At 40.8% G+C, this 27,355-nt stretch overlaps 1 protein-coding gene across 1 annotated transcript in view; it reads right to left on the minus strand.

Annotated features, from left to right (window-relative positions):
* Positions 1 to 597: 597 nt before the first annotated feature.
* The window catches only part of TBX20 (T-box 20), a 75,269-nt gene continuing 48,511 nt past the window's right edge, over positions 598 to 27,355 (minus strand). The window contains exons 7-8 of the mRNA XM_027863729.1: positions 8,317 to 8,429; positions 598 to 6,049 (exon numbers count right to left, since the gene is read on the minus strand). Coding sequence (XP_027719530.1) covers positions 5,709 to 6,049; positions 8,317 to 8,429 — 454 coding nt within the window. The 3' untranslated portion in view covers positions 598 to 5,708. The remainder of the gene's footprint in view (positions 6,050 to 8,316; positions 8,430 to 27,355) is intronic.

Here is a 27,355-nt window from a genome sequence, read left to right on the forward strand (position 1 = left end):
TGAAAGAATTGGGGATATTTAAAAGCTTGTAGAAGAGAAGGCTAGGGGATTAGGAGGAAACATGATAGTGTTTTTTAATATTTGAAGATCTGCCATGTGTAAGAGGGATTTAACTTGTGTTTGTCTTCAGAGGGGAGTGATGGGTGGAAACTACAAAGAAGTCAATCTAGATTTGATGTCCATAAAACCTGCCTATTAGTGCTGCCCCAAAGCTCTGCCTCCAGAGCAGATGGGGCTCTCCCTCTCTGGAAGTTCTCAAGCAAACAAAGGTACCATTACCAATTGTCAGGCAGGTCATAGAGCAAAGTATCTTCAAGTACAGGTGGCATGAGATAGCCACTGAAGGTCCAGTTCTGAAATTCTGGGATTTTATGACTCTATGTAGCGAAACATAAATAAATGTTAGGATAAATTAGAAGTATATAGCAAAAACACACCATGTTTTAATGAAAGAAATTAATATCCACACATTTGCACATCTGTACAACTTTGGGGTGAAATATAATTTTAAGCTGTTTACAAATAACATTTAATGCTTCAAATATTACATACTATTGATATTACATTTCTAGCAGAAATAAATATATTGCACTTAAAAAGAAACTCCTTAAATGTTACGTCATAGTGTTATGCTTATAATTTATTTTTTTCATAAAACATTTCCCATGCCCTACCCCCCCCATACACACACTTCATTACATGGTGACTGTTCTCACACAATTAGTTAAATGACAAATGAACACAGCAAACAGCAGAAGGGGGGGTATACATTCTCTTGAATGGACAGCATCCAGTTTTTACCTTTCTGTGAAAATAAATCTTCCTTTAGATTTCTGAGACTCAGAAGAAAGCTACTTTATTATTCAAGTGTGCCAGAGGTGAAATACAACCAAATGTATTTCTTGTCCAGATACTAGATAGAATTCAAAGTTACGTCACAAAAAAAATGTGTGTTGACTTGGCAACCATCTTTTTAGATAACAGCAACATCTTTCAAAGGAAGGGGTATTGGATGGCAGGGAGGGGAGGGGTGGAGCAGAAAGACACAAAGACCATCATGGTTTACCTGCCCACCAAGTAAATATATAGGAAGTTTTAGACTTTGAGCATGCTGAAGAAAAACATAGACCTATTTTCTAAGTAACGTGGGATAGCAGGAAGGACTTGTTCTGATGACTCCCTAAAAATTTCTATGTCTACCATATTGCTAAAGGATTTTCTTTGCTTCTTCAGTTTTCTTGGGCTTTGTTTTTTGTACCCTATTCAAGTACACACAAAATCCTTGCATCTATTTGTGGTTGATTTTCTTCAGGTAATTCCACTTGAACATGATGGTAATATCTGAAATGATGCCATGGGCTAAGCCTGTGAGTTAAATAGCCTGATGCCTAGGACATTTCTCCAAATGGCTAAGCAAATGAAATGGCTATATTTGACCTCCAAAAAGAAACTCTGATTTCTCTGGCTTCTGGACCACATGTAGGCAGGGTTGAGAAGGAAGCTACTGAGACCTCCCCAAAAGGCCTTGCAACTCCCATGGTACAACCCTTTACATAGTCACTTAGATACCACAATAATTTATCCCACGGATATTTTTTAAACTTCCAATACAATGACCTCCTACTAGGGAGACTGGCAGGCTACCCATATATCCAACCCTGTCTCTTTCGTCTCCCTGTTCAGAGTCCAATAAACTGGCCATGTCAGGGTGAGAGCTGGGAAATTTCCAAATAACAATGTTTGGGAGCTGTCAACCTGAACTCACTGACTGAGTTCTCTCTCTCTTTCTCTTTCTCTCTCTCTCTCTCTCTCTCTCTCTCTCTCTCTCTCTCTCTCTCTTTCTCTCTCTTCCTCTGTCTGCCTCATTTATCTTCCCTTCTCCCTCTCTCTTACCTCTAAACAAAAACTAATATCAAAATGGCCTTAGCAGTCTCAGAAATAAAGCTATAAAGGTCATTAGTTTGTATCTCTCTAATTTAGAATTTGTCTGAAGTTTTCCATTGGACTAACTATGGGGGGAAAGTTTGACAAGCAAATGAATAGGATAAATAATATGATATGGAGTCTTGAAAACTATTTGAAAGAAGATATTATAGGCAAGTATTTTTAGAATTATCGGGCAAATTTTTAAAATGTGTTAATTACACCTGGTTTTTATCTGATCATTAGAGTGTATCTCACAAATCTTTTATTGTGTACCACTGTAGGGGATGGGGAGTGAGATGAGTAGAGCATTGTCCTTGAGGTTAGAAGACTTCGTTTGAGTCCCACATCTAGCATGACCTTGGGCAACACTTCTGAGCCTCAGTTTCCTCATCAGTACAATGGTGATAGTAATATCACTCTCTAGTACCTCTCTCACAGGGATGTGAAGCACCAATGAGATGGTGTATATGACAATTCTCTGTAAATCTTATAAACTAAATAAATGTGAGCTATTTTTACTATTAGCTGCATGACCCTGAACAAGTCATTAGTCACTTGCCCTCTTCTGAAAAGGGGATGTGGTGATATTTGCACTACCTCTGACCCTTGTGAGAAGAGTGCTAAATAAATATGAGCTATTATTGGACACAAATTAGCTACTCATTGGTATTAACATGCATATTTCAATTCAGCAATTTAATGAGTATATATTAAGTGCCCACTAAGTGCAAAGTTCTGTATTTTAAAAGAACTGCATTTAAAAAATAAAAATATCTAGAATTTAGACTTTTTTACAGATTCACACTGACATTCCTCTTATTATTTCAAAGTAATGAGTAGCTCTGACAATACTTTCTATGCCAACATGCCATGGAAGTTTCAGGTTGTAAATTCCCGGCATGTTGAGAAAACCATTTGGACCTCCTACAGGAGAAGGGTTTCCATCTAAGAGCCAATTTTACAGGAAAGGATGGGTATGGACTGACTGGGATCCCAATCTCATGTTTCCCTTCCTCCAGCTTAAGTAGTACTAAAAACTTTTTAAAAGACTGGTGTAAAACCTCATGTTTACCAAAGAACAGGCAGAAGAGGGGTATGTTGGTTTCTGACCTATTGGCTTTTGAACTAAACTAATGATTTCATGATCAAAAATTGAAGACATGAAGTTAGAAACAATTTCTGTGAAAGGGGCATTTAACAAAAACATAAAAACCTATCAATGATATGTTGATCTGGGAAGCACCAAATTAGGACTGAGATAATCCTGGCAGTCTCTCTGAAAAGAAGGTTTAGATATGGGCATTCAGTACAATCAATGCAGGAGCCTAACAACCTAGGAGAATATTAGTGAAAGTGGAATCTTACTTGGGCCCATTGCTATTTCAAACAACATTAAAAGAGATATCGGCAACAGACAGAGCCATGACATATTAACACATTCATCCATACTTGCTGGAGATTTACTATATATGCTAACCCAAAATGCTTTCAAATGAGTTGATGCTTTGTAAAGTGTGTCTTGTTTGAAAGTAATTAAAATTGCCCAGGGACTTAATGAGGACAGACAGAGGCTTCTCAGATGGTTTGTTTGAACAATAGATATTTCTCAATAACCAATCTTTGTAACACATCAGAGAAATTCATGTACAAAATTCCAACATGGTCTTATTATCACGCAGACAGTTTATGCAGCATGGCATCGGGGATGCAGAGCTGGTCTTTAAGTATGGAAAACTTGGGTTCAGACCTTGCCTCAAAAACACTCTAGCTATGGCATGTTGGACAAATCACTGCAGGTCTCTAGATCTCATCTGCAGAATGGGGGAGCTGGTCTGTAACCTCTAAAGTTCCTTTGATACTAAATCTATGAGTTTATCACCTATTCTTATAAGCTAGGGGAGATCCAGGGAGGCATTCATATTTGGAGAGCACCAAGCTGATGAAACTGTGGGCACCTAAACAATGAATTTCTTGCACCACCCCAGAAATATGCCTCTATTATCAGCTACCACATTGGAGGTGACATTTATGTCACATAGATTACATAATTCCTTTGCATGCAAGAATGCAGCAGGATAACATCGCATATCGCATCCACCCCCCAAAAAACAATAACAGCAGCAGTAGAAGATTTTTGTGTGTCGCCATAAATGCAGACATTAATTGGCATGTTTTGTCCTATACCTGGAGCCCAAGACATCCACAAAGGCAGTATCATTAAGTCATGGATGTTCTGCTACAAGTTACTGAGGAATAGTAGATTGGTTAACCTGCTGCAATACTATTATAAAAACACCACAAGAATGGATGCAAGACAGTGTCAAGTTGTAGAAGAAGAACCAGCCAGGCAAGGATGACCCTGGACAAGTCACTTAAGGTATAGGTTTCTTTACTCCTAATAAGGGAATTCCCTATACCAATGAAATCACAGCTCAGGCCCCTATACGAAGGCGCAGGTAGCAAGGATGGATACTGAATTCTTTGGTTTGCCAGTTACTTGTATGATTATTTGGATAAAACTCTTCCAGATGAGTATGCCTTGACCAACAAATGATCATCTGTTGTGTTCTCCTCTATTCTTCAAGGTAGGGGAGGATGAAGGGACGGGGGAGAAATATGAACCTCAAACAAAATGAACCTCAAGCATCGCACAATCAAATGAAGAGATCACCAAAATATTTAGCAACCTACAGTGAGTTCCAGATATGAGTTAAGCCATGACTAAATTTGGCACTCAGACATCTCACCCAAAGGTGCATGTCAATCATTAATAGGCGCTAGCTGACCTTGGCAGTGGGTAACATCTGCCTGGTACAGGAGCTGACCTTCAGGAGATGAGAATGTTGCCCAGTCTGACCTTCAAACTTGGGCATTGGTGGCAGGGCTATCCTTCCAGATAAGGTTCAAAGCCTACAATGACAAGTGAAGCAAACCCTCAGATACTGCCTGAGACTGTGTTTTAAAGTGCTCACTGATGAAACTATATGCAGGATATCTTTTTCTTTTTTAAAGAACACCATTTCTGAAAATAAACCTTCAGTTTCAGAGTGCGATGTCTACAGTCTCTTACTTGAAAAAGATGTAGAGAAGCATTTTCCTACGCACACAAAATACAAGAGGTTGAGAGAGAAGGGGAGGAATTGCCGGGACGGAGGGAGGAGGTGAGGTGAGGAGGGACGAATGTCGAGATGAATGGGAGCTAGGTTTGGATGGCTCTGGCCTACCAGTATTACAGAAGGGTGCTGGGAAGTAACTACCACCTAGTCTTGAACAAAAAGACACCGTTCTTTTGGGGGTTGCTTTCTCAGCAAACTAATGCTAAGGTAAACTAAACATGCTCAAGCTACCACATTACAAATATTTCAGTATTGACTCCTGTTATTTACAGGGAGAGATGGTGTTATATGACTATAACCTATGGTATTGCCTCTTGTGAAATTCTTTGAACCTGTGAAAAAATGGAAAGAAATCCTATCCACGTTGGATTTGTCCATGACTGCATCCACAGAGCATCTTACGCACTGCTGATGCATGATGCACTAAACTTTCTCTGAATGTTTCAGATGGGCATTCTGCTAAGTCAAAAATTAGCCCTTCTACAGATGACTGCTGGCCCGTAGTGAGTACGTTATGGTAGCAGTTGATGTGATTATGGGTCCATCTCTCCTCTTGAATGGTTCCATGCCTCATGGAGAGTGTCCCAGCCAACACCACATCCCCACCCTCCATCTTCATACCAAGTCTGCCTATTCTACAACCAGGTTGCCCTCTGCTTGGGCCAGTCATACAAATGGCGTCATCACTGTAGAGGAATGGCGCAGTCCCTGGATGGCAGCATAAGGCCCCTGTTGAAAGTAGTGGTGGTATCTGGGCATGTGGAAGGAAGGGAACGTGGGCCCACTCCCTGGCATGGAGGTAGCGATGGCAGACGGGGCAAGAGGCATCCCTAGGCGGCTGTATGGGGGCAGAGATCCCTGGATGGGGTGAGGAATGGATGTGGCAATGGAGGCAGTACTGGTTCCCAGGGCGGTCAGAGACTGGGGGTGCTGGAATCCAGGGAAACTAGAAGAAGAGGATACCCAGGAACTGAGTGACAAATTGTCAGATGCAGTAAAAGCGGACCCTGTGAACAGAAAAGGAGGCAGTTAACTTCAACATGTAAATCAAGGACTGGAGAGCCCATCACAATTACCTTAAACAGTATTACTATTAAGTATATTTTAAGGGACTCACAAATAATGAAGTGTTTGACTGAAACTGACTAGTGAGTGATATAGGAGGGTGCTTAGAAACAAGCACAGACTGAGATGAATTAATGTTCTTGGGGAAAGGAGCACATTTTGAGGTCTGAGAAATGTAATCCAATTCAATAAATATTTATTGTGCGCCTACTTTATGTGTGACGATACAAAGACAAAAAACAAAACAGTCCCAGCCCTTAAGGTATGCATGTGCACAATATGTAATTACAAAAAATATACAAAGTCATTTTATTGATTAAATGGACAAATGGATAGCAGTGCACTTCCAGAGAGTGACTGAGTCATGGTGGAACTCTAAACAGTGGATACTGATTGACCTTCATCTTTATGATATCACCATGAGCAAATCCAAGAATATAATTTGACCAGCCTGGTGCTAATGACCATAAATTTCACCTTCAACCAAGTAGCCCAGTGGCCAAAGTCATGGACATTCTCTAAAGTTTTATGAGTGCACCCCTCTCAGTTAATAGCATGGAGGATTATAGGTTGTAAAGTTGGAAGGAGCCTCAGAGACCATCTATCTAAACTAACCATCTCATTTAAAGTAAGTAAAGTGAGTAAACTGAGGTCCAGAGAGTTGAATTGCTTTGCTCAGGGCCATTCAAGTAGTGATAGGCAGTGCAATGAGTGCCTCTCGGACATCCTCTTTTCATAACTCAACATTGAAGGCCCCTGCACAATTAATTGGCTTGAAGTTCCAGTCGAGTTAAAATGTCACGATTGTCATCTGGAAGCTATGGAAATAGAGGTTTTATGTACTGGACAAAGGAGATCATAGTCTCAGCATGCCCTGAACTGGTCAGACCACAACTGGGTCACTGGTCACTTCTTTTAGGTGAGGACGTTGGCAAATAGAAATGTGCCCAAAATGGGACCACCTGGAGGGTCAGGAGTCTAGAACTTACATTCTATGACATGGGGATGTTTAGCTAGGGGGAAGAAAGAAAAGAAAACTGACACAGGCTGGCTGTATGATCCTGGACAAGTCACTCCCAGGCAGCTCCCTCAGACAATCAGTGACAAGTGAATCACTCATCTATTTTCGTATTCTCTATGATGATAAAGTCATCCAAACCGAAAACAAAACAAAAAAGGAGCGCATAGTGAGTGGGAGGGGTATGATGGCTCCTGTGGTATAGTGGGTAGCGTACTAGGCTAAGAGTCAGGAAGACCTGCCGGGCTCAAATCCTGACCATGACAGTTACTAGCTCTGTGACCCTGGACAAGTCATTTCACTCTCTCTAAGACTCAGTTTTCTTAGGTATAAAAGAGACCCATTCTGATTCCAAATATATGCTGCTATAGGCTGTCATGTGGAAAAAACATTTTCTCTTTTCTGGATAACTCCAAAGAAGAAATAGAACGAAAAAATGGACAAAATTATAAGAAGGCAGATTTGGTTTGATATGAGGAAGAATTTCCTAACAATTAGAGCCCTTCACATATGCTCTCTTTTGAGGTAGTGAGTTACTTATCACTGGAAATGATCAAGAGGCTGCAAAATTTCTTCTCAGGGCTATGATAGAAAGGATTTCTTCTACCCAACTCTTCATGACCCCATTTAGGATTGGCAAAGATGCTGGAGTGGTTTGTCGTTTCTAAGATACCTGGTGCAATAATTATTATTCCCTATTTTATAGATGAGGAAACTGAGGCTCAAAGAGGCTGAGTGATTTGTTCATGGTCCCCCAGGCAGTGTATGAGGGAGGATTTGAACACGGGTTCCCTGACTGAATGTCCAACACCCTATTCCACCTCTGTCCCTCTAATTTAAGGTTTATTATTTGTGTCCTAGAGTGATGGTGTTCTGTCAGCACCAGGAGCTGCACAACCTGGGAAAGTCCCTGAAATAAGCCTCTGGTATCTACTAGTATAGTATATACACTCTAGTAGGAGTGCTTTAGGTATGAATGATAGTAATCACCACCTTTGTTACCTTCTGCTACAGCTCATCAGCTACAATTCTTTTTTTATAAAGCAAAAAGGGAAACATCAATCTCAAAGATCGGTTTTTCCCATCACAGCGGGCTCAAGTAAATCCATGCACTGATTACAAAGTGTCTCCTTTCTCACCTTGTGGACAAGCCCATCCCCATCGGATCATTCGGCCTCCAGAAGATCTTACCTCGACTTTGTGCTGTCTGGTTCTCATCTCCCAGGACATCCTCTTCTCCCCCGTAGGTACGGATAGGTGAACGGGCATAGGAATGTTTCTGAATCAGACTCTCAACACTTTCCCTGTGTTGGAATAATGACAATAATAATGTTGTTTAGTCAGGTCCAACTCTCTGTGACCCTACGGACCACGCAGTTTTCTTGGCAAAGATGCAGGAAAGGTTTTCCATTTTCTTCTCCAGTAGATAAAGGCAAACAGAGATGAAGTGACTTGCTCAAGATCACCCAACTTGTGTCTGAGGCCAGATTTGAACTCAGGTCTTCCTGACTCCAGACCCAATGCTCTAACCACTGAGGCATCTAGCTGTCCGTTTTAATATAACAATAATAATAACAATAACTAGCATTTGTATGGTATCTACTATGTGTCAAGCACTATACAATCATTGTCTTATTTGATCCTCACAACAACCATGGGAGGTAGGTGTTATTATTATTCCCATTTTACAGCTGAAGAAACTGAGGCAAACAGAGGTTAAGTAACTTGCCCAAGGTCACACAGCTAGTAGGTGTCTAAGGCTGGATTAGAACTCAGGTCTTCCTAACTCCAAGCCCAGTGCTCTATCCACTGTGCTACCTAGCTGTCTCCAATGTAGCAGCAGCAGCAGCAACTGTTATGAATAATTCTCAAAGGTTTTTCTGCACTGACGATCTCATTTGAGCCTGAGTTCACCTTTACAACGAAGGTGCTATCGTGATCAGCATTTGACAGATGAGAAGTTCTTGGTGGGTAAACACATAAGCCCAGGCCACACAGCTAGTCAGTGTCGGAGGTGAGATTTGTGCCCAGGTCTGGCCACTTCCAGGCCCAGCATCTCTCATGATGCCGCGTGACTGCTCAGTGATATCACTGGCATATTGAAAACAGCTTGGTGACTAATGACAGGTTTGTAGATGAGTGAAAGGAGTTTTTAAAAATGTTTTCCCAGCTGGAGCAGGACTGGAAACTGAGTCCTAAAGAGACTCAGTGACTTTCCCACGGCCACACAGTGTTCCACCCTCCAAGAGCTGAGGTCCCAGGGAGATAAAGCAAATGGCTTATCAAGGTCCCAGAGGCGAACATCAGAGGTGGTCCTGCCTTCAGAGTAAACACTCTTTCCACTGTGTTACAGTGCACCTTCAAATGCTTCATATATGATGGGGCCAGCTAGGTGGCACAGTGGTTAGAGCTTTGGGTCTGGAGTCAGGAAGATCTGAGTTTAAATCTGGCCTCAGACACAAGCTGTGTGATATTGGGCAAATCACGTCACCTCTGTTTGGGTAGAACAGTGAGTAGAACACCAGCACTAGAGTCAGGAGGACCCAAGTTCAAATCCAGCCTCAAACACTTGACACCTACAAGCTCTGTCACCCTGGGCAAGTCACTTACGCCCAATAGCCTCTCCAAAAATAACTTGTATCAGGGAACACCTGGTCCAAGAGTGTCACAGAAGACGTGGAAAGGCCAATAGAGCATAATTTTTAAAGAATTTGTGCAGGGAAGTTAGACATAAGAGTGAAAATGCTGCCTAGACTTTTGGATATTAAAATCACACTAAGCCTATGAACCCAAGTGTGAAGCTAATTTGAAGAACTCTGTCACTTACACCCACCACAGGGTACCCTTCAATAGGGCTGGAAGTTAGGAGGTAAGGTGTGAGCAATGTTGGTCAGCAATTCTAGGCTGGATACGACCATGGCTTTCATCCATGATTCCTTCCCTAATGCTGACCTGTGTCGTCGGGGCCCTCGAGTACCGTGAGCCCAGATGCTAGAAGGATACGGTCACCTGTGACTATCCCAATTCATCACAATGATGACGCAAGCTGGGAGAACCAGGATTGAACCCTCGCAGGTACACCGCCCATCTGTAACCAGACTCAGCTGGTCCCATGCACTTTTACTCTACTGTCTCTCAACGCCGATTACAGACCAGTTCTTTCCACATTCTACGAGGCTTCTTACCAACAGCGGGCTCCTCTAAAGACCCCGGCAGGATGACCAGTGCAGTGGTGCCACCTGTCTCCAGGAAGCCCTGACTGAGGGGAGAACAACAGGGAATTCTGCAAGAAGTCCACGGTGCTACCCACACAGCGGCTCTGGGGGAAATGCCCCCATGACACACTTTTTGCCTTTTTTCCATCACTTTCTTAAGTCTAAACAATCAACAAAACCAAGCCTTGATTTGAAGTCCGGCTGATTTCTGAGAGGTAAATGCCCGTGCTGAATATTTAACAATTGACCGGCAAGAACTGGTTAGAGTTGGCTCCCACACATCCTGCCCTCCCCACCCTTCTGTTCTTCCAGCTGTACTCAGTCAGTTTGGGTCAGTCTCTGCAGACCAAAATATCCTTCCCTGACTGCCATGTCCCTTCATGCATGGCCTACATTTATTAGAATGCACATTCTTTGAGGGCAGGGATTGTGCTTATGTTCTGGCATGTGGTAAGCACTTAAAAGCTTTGTTCATTCATTCTTTCATTCACTCATTCCTAGTTTTTTTTCCTTACACAGAGATGTGAGAAAAATGGGGCAGAATTCAGTCAAACAATTCCTCTGCAAGAAGATTCAGGTCGACATGAATATGAACTGATGCTTCTGTGGAGCTTTACATACACTCTCTGTAAGAGTTTTGCAAAATCCTTTGAGGATATCATTATCCTCATTTCGTAGGTGAGGAAACTAAGGCTGAGAGATGAAGCGAATTGTCCCAGGTCAGGCATAATCAGATGACCTGGGTTCAAATCCCTTCTCTAACACTTACTACAGGGGTGACCCTGGGCAAGTCACTTAACTTCTCAAAACCTGATGACCATCTGGCCAATGGTCATGTCCCATCTATAGTTCTCTAAGTTCAAGGGGCATGATTTAAAACTAGGTCTTACCTGGCTCAATCCATTCCGCAAGCTAACAGACTAGCTTGTGCTTATGTGTTGACAAATTAATGCTATTTACCCATCTGCCCTGACACTAACTGGCCAAGGCAAGAACACTCAGCTAAATTACCCACCAAAGGGCAGCCCAAATAGGACATTTCAGACAAGAACAGGAGTCTAACTAATACAATAACATATATTCCCTATTTTTTTAAAAGTCAAATTAGAAACCCAATAACCAAAAACAAACACATAAAAATAATTATGTAAGTAGACAATATAAGGGGAGGGACACCCCACATGAAACCCAAACCACATTGTACTATGCATTTTAATCAAAGCAAAGCCAAACAAAAGCTCTAACAATTTCACTGTGACTTATAACTTACCAATGACGTCACTCTGTTATGCGCTTTTTTCAAATTGTTTGCCCAATTTTAATAAAGAGAGTCAACCTGTCAATTGCAAACACACACACACACACACACACACACATACACACACATACACACATGCACACACACAAATTACCGGGTCTCAAAGACTGTAATAAATTTTGTAATTCCTACTCTATGTTACTATATTCCCTTTGCTCATTTCAGTAGCACCTGTGCTAAAACCAGAATGACGTAGAGATTAATATAGCCCTGAATAAGGAAGACACACAGATTCTGGCAAATGCCATATTTCTGGGATAGGAGCATGACCAAAGAACTCAGATGATACAGAAAAGAGAGGAGAAGGAAGCTCAGATGACAAGAGGGAACACGGCCAAGCATGTCCATTTGGACCCTACTGTTTCCTACTGATATATGTGTTCAAAACAGCCTAGAACAGAAATTCACAGCTTCAGAAATAATTCTCCTTTTTTGTTCCTTGTATATTGGAATGCTCATATTTATTGTTTGTTAATTTCATAATAAAGAATAATATTAAAAAATTTACCAATGTACACTCTCATTAGCCATATTCTCAGGTTCTGGTTTCCCTATAGCCCCATCACTACTGAATTGAATTTTGTCATTTTTTTTCTTTGAAGTTTGTGGCCAATTTCATCTACATAGAGTAGCATCTTGAGGTTGTCTTGATTTTCATTCCTATAATTACCAGGGAATTTAAGGATCTTTACATGATTTTATGGAAGGTAATGCTGTATAGTGGTTAGAGAATTGGCCTTGAAACCAGAAAGCCTCTGGCACATTTTGGCTGCACAACTCATTTTACTCTCAATATTCTGGGTAATTCTCTAAGACTATGAACATGTTGACCTGCATTGGTAGAAGAAGCTTCCTCACTTGGGAGCTCCTGTAAGAACACATACAGTCCCTATCCTCCAAAGGCTGTCTGCTCTATTTCTTTTTATTGTTCTCCATTGGGAGAAAATAATTATAAATATATATGCATATATATGTACATATATATCAGTTACTTATAGATTATGAATATCTCTTCTTTAGTCAAATTATTTGTTGCATTTTCTTCCCATTTGGTTTATTTTCTTTTTGTTTTAAAGATAATGCTTTTTGTTGTGCAAAATCACTATCTTTGTGTAATTGAGTCAATCTATTTTGTCCTTAGTGATTTCTTCCATTTGGTTGATTGATAAAAACATTTCTCATCTCCCTAACAAATCTATTATTCCTTTTCCTTCCAGTTTTTTTAAAAAAAAAAGTTTTTATTTTATATTTAGATCATTGTTCCAGTTAGAATTATCGTGGTGCACAAGTAGAAATCCTTTTTATTTTTTGCCAAGCTGCTCCCCAGTCTATTGTGAGCTGCCCAAATCCAATAGACCAAATACAGTACAGCACAGTACAATTTTTCCAATAATTTTTATTGAATATTGATTCTGTTTCCTAATGTTTTTAGACAGGAGCTTATCAAACAATATTCATATCCACTGGTTTCTCTTTATAGGTGCTCTACGCCACTTTTATGGATCTATTTCCCTATTTTTATAGTACCAGACAGATTTTACACTTACTTCTTTATAATAGCTTTTAAAATCTGGAAGGGCAGGACCCCATCAAACCATTCCCTTTTTCATAGTTCTTAATATTCTTACATATTTACTTTTCCATGTAAATTCTGTTATGACTTTATCTAATTAGATGAAATAGTCTATTGGCATTTTGACTGCTATTGCATTAAATTTGTAAATTAGGTTGGAAAGTATTGGCATTTTTACTATATTTGCTAGACACATCTGTGCACAGGAGATATTTCCTCCATTTATTTGTCTGGTTTTTCCTTGAGTTCCATCAAAATGGTTTTGAAATTATCTTTGTACATGTCTCTTGTGTAGCTTGAAGTAGAATAGTTCAGTGAGGAAACCCCCTGGTTTTGGAGGTAGAGAACCTGGGTTCAAATGCTCTCTCTGACACTTGTGGGACTTTTGGCCAATCATCTTACTTCTCTGGGCCTTAATTTTCTCATCTGTAAAAGGGGAATGGGTGGAAAGGAGTAAGTAATTGTGTAGGGCCTACTGTGCTTTTTGCAAATATGATCACATTTGGTCCTCATATCAACACTGTGATGTGGGTGCTATTATTATCCCCATTTTCCTGTTGAGGCAACTGAGGCAAACAGAGGTTAAGGGACTTGCCCAGGGTCATGCAACCAGCAAGTATCTCAGGCCAGATTTGAACTCAGGTCTTCCTAACCCCAGCTCCAGCACTCTAGCCAGTGTACCACTAGCTGAAAAATGAACTTGTTGGACAGGTTGACCTATAAGGTCTCTTCCAGATCTAAGTTGAAACCCAAACATTTGGCATATTTTAATGTTCTTGTCAGGGGAATTTCTCTCAGTACAATTTCCCTTGATTCAGGTTGTGTTGTCAAAAAAAAATGCGGACTCTTTTATGGGATTTTTCATAGACTATGAATCTGCTGAACTCTGACCTCAATTAATTTTATTGTTGTTGTTTACCATTTCAGGTTTTCTTGATATGCAACCACTTCATGTGCAAGGAGAGATATTTTAACTCCTTTGACGTGTTTACTCCAGTAGGTACTTTTTCACATTTCCAAGATCAGTCCAGACAAGAGTAGACAGAAGACACTATCACCCAGTTTTATATCTATTCTTAACTCGAAAGTATGGCCTAATACTTCTGGCATTTGGACAGGTTTCTGCCAGTCTTCTCTCAAGCAAGGCCACAGTTTCTGCTTTGAAGACAATGACATTTTGGGCAAATTAAAATTTGCCTACTTAGACACTATTCATACCAATGGTTTGGACATGTTAAAGGCCATTCTTTCTATTCTGTATTTGGTCCTTGGATTTGGGTAAATCCTAACAGACTGAAAAATCCCCTTCTTCCACTGGCTGCCCCTCTGGAACAGAGGCACTGGATAGAAAGAAAGAAAAGGAAGGGAGGCCCACCCTTATTCCTGGCACCACCCCAGGAGATTTCTTAGATACAGCACCAGGACTTGGGTGGGTATCACCTATCCCAATCCCTTCTGTTTGCAGAGGATGTCTTGATTCATTGCAAAAAGAATGTAAGTAGCTTGAGGGCAGGGGATGTTTTATACTTTTGGGTCACTATCACAGCACCTAGCACAGGACAGACGCTTAGCAATTGTCCAAAAATATTTCCCGTTGCTGTTGGGTATGTGAGGGGAAGCATCACTGCCTTGTGGGCATCACACTTAGCATTTAAGCAGACCCAGATGGATAATTCTCAGTAATACTGCCTCCTTCCAATGCTGTATTAGGACGTATCCACTTGGTCATAGCCGACCTCCTACATACTTAGAACTGATGGCATGATCAATTAGTAACAATGCTGAAGTCTTGGTCAACAAGCATTTCTAAACACCTACTATGTGCCAAGCACTGTACAAGGCTCTGGGGATAGAAATGTAAAGAAAGAAAGAATGCATACTCACAGGGAGCACGATTGCTCCCTGCAGGGGAGACATAACAGCTCGACTCTGTCCAGGATAAATGCTAAGAGAGAAAATACAAATAAACACAAGGTAGTTTGGGAGACTTGGCACTACAAAGCACAAATAGGAAAATTCCCAAAGAAACCTTGTATGATCAATTACAAGCACATGTGGCACCAAACAGCTCAACAAGCCATTGCCTGCTTAGCTTTTTAGAAGACCCGCTTTAATGAATAGATAAACTTGGCTTGTAATAACAATAATAGTTAACATTTATGTAGCGCCTTAAGGTTTGCAAAGCACTTTACAAACATCATCTCATTTGATCCTCACAACCACCTTGGGATGTAGGTGCTAATATGATCCCTACTTTACAGAGGAAGAAACTGAGGCAAACCAATTCGTGCAGGGTCACAGTTAGATGGGGTCTAAGGCTGGACTTGAATTCGAGTCTTCCTGACACCAGACCCAGCAGCTGCTGCTGCTGTCCATCTGTTTCAATGGTGTCTGACTCTTCAGGACCCCATTGGAGGTTTTCTTGGCAAAGATACAGGGGCAGTTGGGCATTTCCTTCTCCGGGGTCACCTAGCTACATATTGCTTTTAAGTATTCACAGACTCATCTTTCTAAAAGTGCCTGAGTGCTTAAAAATAGTTCGTTTCTGTAAAAAGGTTGCACATGTCAACAACTGTCGATTGTAATCTCTTTCTTTGTGACTTTATATGGAGTTTTTTCTTGGCAAAAATACTGGAGTGGTTGACCATTTCTTTCTCCAGTAGATTAAGGGAGGTTAAATAACTTGCTTAAGGTCACACAGTTAGTGAGTGTCCAAGGCTGGATTTGAACTCAGGCTCCCCTGACTCCAGACCCAGTGAGCCATCAATGCTGCCTTCTTTCTTTTCAAACCCTGTTTTTATACAGAGTGCAAACTAAATTTTGTCATAGTCCTGGGAAAAAAAATTAAATAGATATCAGTTACTGAGGCTTTAGTATGATTATGGGTTTCCCTTTCTATGGGTGTGTGTACTCTAAAAGTAACTATTATAAAAGATAAACGTATTAGATTCAGTAAATATCCCTTGTTCAGGAGTGTGAGCCTACAAAAATACATAGACAAAGGTCAAGCTAGCAAGACTTGTTAAATCACACATCTTATCTATAATTCATTAGAAGGAACCAAGTATTTTAATGAGAGATCAGTTTAAACAAAGATTAGGACTTGACCATGAAACGGCAAATTAAACTCTTAACGAATTTGCCACTTTCTTTAGCTTGGCCCAAACACATGTCTATTTCCTTGCAAGTCAGCTGATCATTTCATTGAAGCAAGGCCTCTGAGAATCTCTACCAGGTAACACCATTATGATTCCATGACATGGCACCATTGGAACCTAATCAGGTGATATTCCTGTGAACAGGCTGGAGAGAATTAAGAATGTCTTGAGTATTTGGGAGAATCCGGCTTATCACAGAGTCTCAGTTTGGAAAGGACCTCACCGATTATCTTGTTGTGACCTACTCCTGAAAACAGATCCCCTCTACAATATATATCAACAAGGAGACATCAGGCGTCTGCTTGAAGACCATCAAAAGACCATCCAGTCGTTAGGAGGTTTTATTCTTGCATCTAACACAAATTTGCTTCTTCCCATTGGCCCCTGGGGAAGAAAGCTAAATGAGCTGACAAAGTCAGCAATGTCAGGTGCCCACTAACCCATGCTCAAATTGTTGATTGTTCTGACTAACGGGTGTGATGAGGTAGGAGGAGCATTTGTTGTGGACCTGGGAGCACAGATTTAGAACTGAATGAGGCCTTCTAATGCACCCCTCTTATTTTATAGATGAGGAAACTGAGGCCCCAAGAGATGAAGTCACTTACCCACAGTCACGCAGGGAAGTGACCAAACTGGAATTGAACCCCAGTTTTCTGGCTTCAGATAGAGGCCTCTTTTCACTGTAGCCAACCAGAGTCAAAGTAGGGGGCAGTAGAAAAAATGCTGACTCTGTCGGATCCCTGGGTGTCCAAATCTCACTCTGCCACTTACTAGCTGGGTGAGCTTGGGCAAATCCCTTAACTTCTCTGGTTAAGTGGTTTCCATAAAATGAGGGAGCTCATACTTTTTGAAGATAAAGGCCCAGAGAGCTGTATTGACTTACTCAGCATCATACAAGTCTAGTTTTTTAAAAACCCAGGTTCACCTCTTGGCCATGGTGGGTCAGTGGTGAAGATTTTGGCAGATAATTGCATTAGTAACAATAATCATTTAAAAATAATAATGATAACAACAGAAGCAGCATGGTAGGGTGTACCTTTTATATGGCAGACTTGTGATTCCAGCCCACACCTTCTCAATCAATATTTATTAAGTACCAATGAAGTGCCAGGAACTGAGCTAAGCACTGACCTTCTGACGCTGATTTCTCCTGGACTTTCTACTCCATCTGTCTACTCTGTTGTGAACTCTAAAATTAAACAAATTATACTTTTAAGAGGAAAAATTATATTTATCAGTTCCCTAAATTTAGGAGGTTGTGATTTTGAAATCTTGTTTAAAGGACTCAAATGCCTTGGGCTGGGTCCATCTAAAGACTCAATAGGGTAGCTGGAACAGTACACAGACAAATCCCAAGGAAAATCATTTTGTAAATAGCGCCATCAATCACTGCCAGAGCAAACATTTCCCTTTCCTACAAAAAAGCCATTATATCCATTTTGTCCTGGGTAGAATGCTGGCATCATTACTTATGCGAGTCTCCTGGAAAAATATAGTATCTAATCAAAGTGATTTACTTGCATCATCCTAGCTGGATGTGGACTGAAAGCAATGGTGGTCCCTCTATAGAGGATGCCATAATCAAATGATTGCCTTTTAAGTGATTGAAAACAGCGGGCATATCAGGACCATCTACTCAAAGACTTTATGAAGAAAAGACAGACCATGTTGTTTCTGTCCTCCCCCAGCCCTGTCGGGAGCAGAATGAGAAGCGCAAAGAATTTTTTCTAAGGACACACATCAGTCGCTCAGCTGGTGACTGGTGACGCAAGCCAAAGCAGGTTAGTCCAAAAAATCATCCCCTTCTCATTTCTGAAGTTAGGTGACAGAGTCACCTAACCACAGTCACTAAAGTCTTAAAGGGACTGCTACAAAACTTGATGTAATGTTATCATTCAAAGAACTGAGGGGCAGCTTGGTGGCACAGTGGATAGAGCACCGGCCCTGAAGTCAGGAGGACCTGAGTTCAAAGTGGCCTCAGACCAAACACTTGACACTTACTAGCTGTGTGACCCTGGGCAAGTCACTTACCCCCAATTGCTTAAAAAAAGAAAACAAAACAAAGAACTGAAAACAAGGGCAACAGAAATCAGGGAATAATCAGCTTTAGCACATAGCCCCTAATGACCAAGTCACCTCTCCTGGCTTCACTTTCCTTATCTATAAAATGGAAGGTTTGGACTCTGGTTCCCTTCCAGCTTTAACCATACATGCTGATGAAGGTTACCAAGTAGACTGATCTGGGGAAAAAATAGATGGGGTGAATTTGCTCTGGTTCACCCTCCCAGAGCTAAGCCAATTAAATCTCCTCCTCAGGGTTCTAGGGAGATCTCTGAAGAATTTAGTTTGCCTCCTCTCCAGTGCGATAAACTTGAGCCCAGACTGGATGTGTTCCTCCCACCAGGGGCAACTGAAGACAGAGCACCGATCCCAGACTCAGGAAGACCTGAGTTCAAATCCATCCCCGGACGTTTACTAGTTGTGTGTGACTCTGGGAAAGTCATTTTAACCTCTTTAAAAGTAGGCATTCCAAATATCTCGACAAAAGGCCCTCCCAAGGGCAGAGAACCAGTTAGGATTTCTCAATGCCATTAGCACTATTTGCCCTGATTTGAGATTAAGTTTTTTAAAAATCCAAAATAGGAGTTAATTCCGCCATCCTTTCTCTGCCTTTCAAAAATCAGCAGAGCAGAGTTCTCAAACCTCCTAAGTGCCATATAGGGGATTTCTTATTTTGCTCATTTTCTTTGTCACAACCAAAAGTAATATGACATTTGAAATACTAATAGTCACAGAGTCACAGAACAGAGCTAGTAGAATTCCAGAAGTTATTGAATACAACCCCTTTATTTTTACAGATGAGGAAACTGAGGCACAGAGACTTTTTATAACTTGCTCAGAGTCACATAGCTAGTAAGTGTTCTCTTGATTCCAAGCACGATCGAACTAGATAATATTTGTAAAGTGCTTACACAAAACCTTATATATAGTAGGTGCAAAAGAAACACTTGTTCTGAGTTCAAATCTGGCCTCAGACACTTGACATTTACTAGCTGTGTGACCATGGGCAAGTCACTTAACTCTGATTTCCTCACCAAAAAGCAATTAAATAAATAAATACTTGTTTCCTTCTTTCCTTCCTATCCACTACAATAGGTTTCCTCTCAAAAAAAAAAACAGGTGGGGGGAGCTAACACTTATATAAGCACTTTGTGTGTGTTGTCTCATTTCATCCTCCCAACAGCCCAATGACTTAGGTTAAAGGATTTGTCCAGGGTCAAAGTTCCATCAAGTATCTGAGGCTGAATTTGAACTGGGCCTCCTGACTCCAAGTCCTAAACTCCATGCACTCTGTCACCAAGATGCCACATCCCTTTCAAAGTCTGTCAAAGCTTCTTATTGTTTCAACAAACTTAAATAGTCCTTTGAATTTAGGCAGCATTGATCTGATCAGTCAACGGTAACCATTCCCATCTGCAATTGGGTACACTGACATCAACAGTACTGACTATTTATATTTAAGACAGAACAAGATTTGGAAAAAATTTAAAGCGGAAAATATTAAGAAAGAAAAATTTAGGGTAAAAGCAAGTATAAAAACAATGGAGTTAGCGACACTTATGTTCATTATAATTGTCTACACCATAATTGGACATCATACCAACCCAGTGAACTAGGTACTATGGGTATTATTTCCCATTTTACAGATGAGGAAATTGAGACGGGAGAAATTAAGTGACTTGCCCATGGTCACACGGCTAGTCAGTGTCAGGAGTGAGATCTGAATTTAGGTTTTCTTCACCCCCAAGGCCAGAACATTTCCCTTAGAAACCCCATTCTGCATCTCTGAAGTAATATTCCCAAACAAATCTGTGGCCCTGCTGTGTTCGGGAAGCACTCTCAGTTTGTATACAAAGACTCTAATGAAAGAAAGCCCACACAAAAAAAAGGACATAAGAAGTAGGATTATAATGACTTTGTCATTATAATTTAACCCTGTGGGACGCTGAAACCTGCCTGAGGGGATTGGACCAAGTTTTTCATCAGTCCTCTCCCAAAGACAAAAGGTTCAAAATGGGAAATTACCCATGAAATTATGATGCTTGACCAGTGATTTCAGATACTCCTTTTCTAACACTCTGCACTACTGGGGATGAGGGGAGGTAAGAAAACAAGGATTTATCAAATGCCTACTAGGTGCCAGACACTGTGCTTTACAAAGCTTTAACGCTCTCAACAATCATATGAGGTAGGAGCTGTTATTATCCCCCCATTTTACAGCTGAAGAAACTGAGGCCGGCCCTAGAGGTTAGGTGACTTGCCCTGGGTCACACAGCTAGCAAATGTCTGAGGCTGGATTTGACCTCAGATCTAGTGTTCTATCCACTGTCTATTGGTGTCTCTAATTATCTCCGTGGTTTTCCTCTAGCTGTCAAAATAAAACACAATTTAATTTAATTTTTTAGATGTTCCTTTTCTGAACTGGGACAGTCTCACAGCATGGATTTGGATAAATTATTCAATCCAGTAAACTTTCATTAATTTAAACTATGTCATCCTAGCTGTGAGCGCACTCTCAACGTTTATATAAGTCAGTTTATGTTTGATTGTGGTGACTATACACTGAAATTTGGAAGGGACCTTGGTGGTTATCTACTGCAACTCCTCCTGTTACAGATGAGGAAACTGAGGCCAAAAGCGGTAAAGTGACTTGCTCAAAGTCACATAGGTTATAAATAACAGACAGGATTTAAACTCAGGTGCTCTGACTCAAAATTTAGGTCTCTTTCTATTGTATCTTCTTGGTGCTTCTTGTCTTATTTGGTATTGTTATCTGACTTTTCACGTGTTTGTGTTTCACTTCAAGTACATTGTAAATTCACAGAGGATATAAAAGCTTTGTGTTACGCTATTTTATATTGCCCACTGTGGCTAGGACAGTGCTATGTACTTAGTTGGTTCTCAAATAATCAATGACAACTTTGGATAGCTACAAAACTTGGCTGAACTTTTAGCCAAGCACGTTTGAGATCAAGGCTATGTTTGCCTGAGCATAATCGAACTCAAAACAAAGTTTTGGTTAGATAATTCATCAGCGTTCTTCCTATATCATTTCACAATCTACTCACCCACTGGAAGGCCAAATAGAAAAAAGGCTCAACTCATATGACAATTCAGTTTCCAGAGAGAGCTGGCCCATGACTCTGTCTGGGGGAGAAAGGTCAAGTTGATAGGAAACATCTAATGGGAAGGAAAAAAAAAACCACATCCAATTCTGTACTTCATCCTCAATTTAGACCATAATGACTAACGGGGTTCTTTATAGATGACTCCTTGTCACAGCATAAATCAAAAGATTTATGCAGATAATATTAGGAATTACTGGAAAGTAACAAATCAATATCTGCTGTGGAATGACTCTTCCCCCAAAAACACATAACAAATGAAGGCTGCTAATAAAATATATTTTAGCATGTTTTTAAAAGTCATTAGTTTTTATTTGTTAAGACCTGACAAGATATTGCATGAGTCCTTTTTTTAAAAGGAAAAATAATTTCAGCTTAATCATTTAAAAAAGCTTTCAGACTTGACTTTATTCTGACGAAATTCATTGTCTCCTAATAGCTCACATTTGGATGATGCTTTATGGCTCTAAAGTGCTTTCACATACGTTATCTCCTTGGCTCCTGACAACAATCCTTTGAGGTAGATAATAGCCTACATGTTATTATTCCCATTTCCAGCAACACAAACAAAGGTTCAGAGAGGTTGGGTCATTTCCCCAAGGTCACTGAGCTAAGCAGTGGTGAACACTGGATGCCAAGGGTGATACACTTCCCACTACAACACACTTAATTCTGACCAGTCTTACTTTTTCTTTTCAAGTAAGTATGCTCATTCTATGCTTTCCATTATAGTTAGCAATTTAAGTAAACACAATGAGCTTCTTAACCCCCAAACTTCATTTTCTAGACATGAAACATAGAGGTAAGATTCTGCAAAATTAAAAGTTATAGGTATCTGCCATTTTGTTAATGGGGTTCTCCCTCTGCCGATGTAGATTGCAAACCCTCTATAACTTAGAAGAATGTTGCTTTTGGCCAAAAAGTTTATCTTGTGGCCAACCTGGTGCTCGAACCCTCTAAATTTGACTGGACCAGTCCTAACAGAAGGTTTTCAGCCCTTCACTGGAATAATACTGGTTATCTCAAAAATAGCAAGACTTTGCAATCTTCAGCTCCCTTGAAGGTGCAGCTGAATGGCTCTCCTGATACCCCCAATCATTAGTGCTCTCCTCCAGGAATTACTTTATATTTACTTTCTCCACATTTTGAGTTGATTTTTGTTGTGTCCCCCTGTCCCCAGTAAAATGCCAGTTCCTGGGGGGGGGTATCCTTTTCATTTTTGTCTTTTTATTCCTTTTTATTATTGAGTCATTTTCAGTCGTGTCTGACTCTTCATGACTCCATTTGGGGTTTTCTTGGCAGAGATACTGGAGTGATTTGATACTTCCTTCTCCAGCTCATTTTACAGATGTGGAAACTGAGGCAAATTTGGTTAAGTGACTTGCCCAGGGTCACACAGCTAGCAAGTGTCTGAGGCCAGATGTGAACTCAGGTCTTTCTGATTGGAGGCCCAGGACTCTATCTAGGCCTGTCTCCAGCCACCTATCTGCCTTTGTATTTCTACTGCCTAGAATAATAATGATGATAATGAGAGCTAGCATTTATATAGTACTTTGAGGTGTATAAAGTGCTTTATATGTAACCTCATTTGATCCTCACAACAACCCTGGGAGACAGGTGTTATTATTTCCATTTTACAGATGAAGAAACTGAGGTTAAGTAACTTGCCCAGGGTCACACAGCTAGTAAATGTCTGAGGCAGAGTTTGAACTCAGATCTTCCTGGCTCCAAGTCTAGTGCTCTACCCACTGTACCACTAGTAGGTGATTAATAAAGGCATATAGAATTGAAATTAGAAACAAAGTGGTCCCAGCGGATTGGGAATGAATGAATAAATTGTGGTACATGAATGCATTGGAATACTGTCATACTGTAAGATACAATGAATAGGAAGGATTCATGGAAACTCAAGAAGATTCATAAGAACTGATGGGATAGGGAAATGATTAGAGTCAAGAAAATATTTACATGCTAACCATGGAAAAGTAAAGGAAAACAGCGCTTAAAGGTTTCAGAACTCTGATCAAAAGAAGGACCGATCACGACTCCCCCCGTATGGCAGGTGGACTGGAGGTGCCATTTTCATACATGGTCAAAGTGTTTGTTTGGCTTGACTGTATGTATTTCTTATGAGGGGGGGGAACATTGAGGGAGACAAAAGGGTAGAGATTCAAATGAAAAGAAAAAGAATCAATAAAGTACTTATAAATACACAGAAGAAAACAAAAAAGGAAGCAAAGCAATAGGGGAACTTTGTCACTACTTTGTTAAGTTTAGTATACACTTTAAAAACTGGTTAACAGAAGTTAACATGTCCATATATACATATACATATATACAACATGTTCATTTTTGTTCTTCGTTGTATATTTGCATGTTTGTATTGTATGTACTTGTATGTATGTGTTGTATATTTACCTGCTAAGTTTATCATAAAAAATAATTTTTAAAATGGCATCTAATTATCCTCAGTGAGTTCTAGTTACCAGGTCTGTATGAATGCTATCACAAGGAATGAAGGAATTGGCAGTTTGACTGATTGCTCTACCTCCATTGGTCATCATTAAAAGATAGTGGTGAATAGGAAAGGTAGCTCAGGAATGGAGAAGGGCTAACGTTGGCCTTATTTTCTAAGAAACATCAGAGAATAGACTGTGTAAAGTATAGACCAATGAGCTTGATTTCTATTCTTGGCAAAATTCTAGAACACATTATAAAACAGATGGTTGCTGAATGTTGAAAAGTGGAAGTCAGGTTACTAACAGTCAATTATAATGAATAGGATATGGAAGACTAACCTCATTTCCTTTTTTGATATGGTAGCTAGACTCCTACCTAGACTTGATGGTCTTTTATGGTGTCTTTGTGGACAAGATGGAGAGTTGTGAGCCAGATGGTAGTGGAGTTGGGCATTTGGAACTAGGTGAATATCTGAATCCAAAGAGGGCTCAAAGATGACTTGGAGGGAGGTTTCTAGTGAAGTACCTCAGGGATTTTCCTTGGCCCAAGGTATTTAATGTTTTATTAATGATTTAAATGAAGCAATAGACATGAGACAGAGATAGTATGCTTGCAGTCAAAGTCGATGATGAGAAGCTGTTTGGGAGAGTCAATGTATTAAATATCAAATTTGGGGTCCAAGAAGATCTTGACAGACTAAAACAATTGGCCAAGCTAAACAAGATTAAATAGGGACATGTGTAAAGGTTCTACACTTGGGTTCAAAAAATCAACTCTACCAATGTTAGATGAGAGAGGTTTGTCTGAACAGCAGTGCCTATGAAAAAAGAGGACAAAAAAGAGTTCTGAGTAGCCCAGGAGCTCAGTGTGGGTCAGCAATGTGACACGGCAGCCAAAGAGTTAATCACAGGTTACATCAAGAGATGCAGAGCACAGGGAAGGGGATGAGCGAAGGACAGAAGAACTCTCACCTTGAGTAGGATAATAAAGGAAGACGTGGCTTACAATTCCAGCGCAGACCAAGAGTAATGGACCTTAGGCCTTAGGAAGTGTAGAATAACCTTCACCAGACGGCTGGGTTTCCATGATAGGAGATATTGCGTAATGAACACAATGGAAATGGTTATGCTAAGAGGAACATGCACAGGGATTCTTCTGCCCAGATCACATCTGAAGCTCTGTGTTCGTTTCCAGCTATCATGACTTGTGACATCATGAAGGATGTCGACAAGTCAGGATCTGCACGGAGGAGGACAACCCAGGCAAAGAAAGCACTAACGAGCAAGATGTGGGATAATGGTTAAAGAGAGAAATGTTTGCCTAGAGGAGAGAAGACCTAAGCGGGGTGTCAGAGGATCTGAGGGCATGCTGTGTGAATTAGCCTTGCCCTGCTTGGTCCAAGAGGGTAGAACTGGGAGAGACGGGGGCAAGTGGCCTAAAGGCAGACTTGGCCTACCCTGAAAGAAAAAGCTTCCTAACAATTCGAGCTGCCTGAAGTGGGAGTGGGTTTCCTTGGGAGACATAAAGTTCTCCTGTTGGAAGACGCCAAGTGGTGACGATGTTCGTCTTGAAACACAGGGCTAGATCTGGAGACGGGACACCTGGGTTTAGTTTGTGCCTCTGATGCTAATTAAATGTTTCCACAGCAAGTCATTTAAATGTATCATGTTTCCATTTCCTCATCTGTAAAATGTGGATAAAAACACTGCCTCCGTCACAGAGCTGTTATGAGGAAAGGGCTTTCCAAAACCTTAAGATAGTATATCATTTTGAACCAACGTTATTATTATTTGGGGACGGGTCAGACTAGGTGACATAGGATAATAAATTTGAAGCTGAAAGAAACCTTAGAGATCATCTCATCCAACCCCACCATTTTACAGAGGAGGAAACTGAGGCCCAGATGGTCAACACATCTTAAGAAGCAGAGGTGGGATTTAAATCCAACCTTCTTTTTGATGTGTCACCCCACCTCCAGCACCGCTCTGTCCCTTAGAGTCTATGTTTAAGGGAACGTGAAGGAGGTCATTAAAGACACGGCACAGTGTCTGGCAAATAGTAGGTATTCAATAAATTCTTGTTGGATTGAATTGAATTACTACACTCCAATGGAGGTTATTTGGAGTCAGCGTGGAGTAATGGAAAGCACACTGAATTGAGAGACTATTTTTCATTCATTTTGGACTGTTAGAGCTGGAAGAAACATTCAAGGCCATCCAATCCAGCCCCTTGTTTTTCAAATGGGGGAACTGAGCCCCTGAGAGGTGCTGCCATCTTTCCAAAATCAACCAGCTATTGGCAGAGCCAGCACCCCAGCAAGCCCAGGCTTCCTCTCTCCAAATCCAGTAGTCTTTCCAAGCCTTTGGACCACTGAACATGGGAAGGTGAGACAAGATGACTTGTGCATTCCCCTCTAACTCTCACATCAAATGATTTTTCTTATGAACCTGAATTCAATTTTAAGCAGACAGTTGAAAAGAGAAATGCAGAGCATCCTTTAGCATGTCTGACACACTGTGTAAAATTCTCCCCAGCATAACAATTTTAACTCATTCATGAAAAGATGAGAGGCAACATAGCACTGCATGAGGGAAGGGAAGGGAGTATTTATTAAGTACCTACTATGTGCCAGGCACTTTCATAAATATTACCTCATTTGATCCTCACAACAGCCCTATGAGGTAAGTGAATTTATTATCCTCATTTGCAGTTGAGGAAACTGAGGCAGACAGAGGTTAAATCAAGTACCCAGTTTCACACAGCTACTAAATATCTGAGGCTGGATTTGAACATAGGTCTTCCTGACTCCCTACCCAACGTTCCACCCACTAGCTGGAATTAGGACTCTGGATGTGGAGTCAAAAGGGTTTGGGTTCAAAACCAACATTTACTATCTGGATGATGCTGGGACAGTTGCTTGATTTTTCTGTGCTGTAGTTTCCTCATCTGTAAAATGGGAGTGTTGGACTGAATGTCCCTTCCAGTTCTAAATCTATGTTTCTACAAAAAGTGGCTCAGTAAAGAGCCACAACTATTTCATCTCCTTGGCTTCAGTTCAACCTCATACCTTCCTGCAGCCCCAGACTGCTTCAGAGAGCAAAGCTACCCAGCCCCATCTCCCACTTTCCCAACTCCGGGTAGCTTGTTTTCTTTAACTGGGGCAACATAAGAAAACAGATGGAAGGAAAACAATAAAACCTGCCGGGGTCGTGTTATGCTTGGTTTCCTGTGCTGGGGCTGGGGGTGGGGGGGAAGAAAGAGAGAGAGACAGACAGAGAGAGAGAGAGAGAGAGAGAGAGAGAGAGAGAGAGAGAGAGAGA

The sequence above is a fragment of the Vombatus ursinus genome, unplaced genomic scaffold, assembly GCF_900497805.2.
Source record: "Vombatus ursinus unplaced genomic scaffold, bare-nosed wombat genome assembly UNPS02014773.1, whole genome shotgun sequence".
Taxonomy (NCBI): domain Eukaryota; kingdom Metazoa; phylum Chordata; class Mammalia; order Diprotodontia; family Vombatidae; genus Vombatus; species Vombatus ursinus.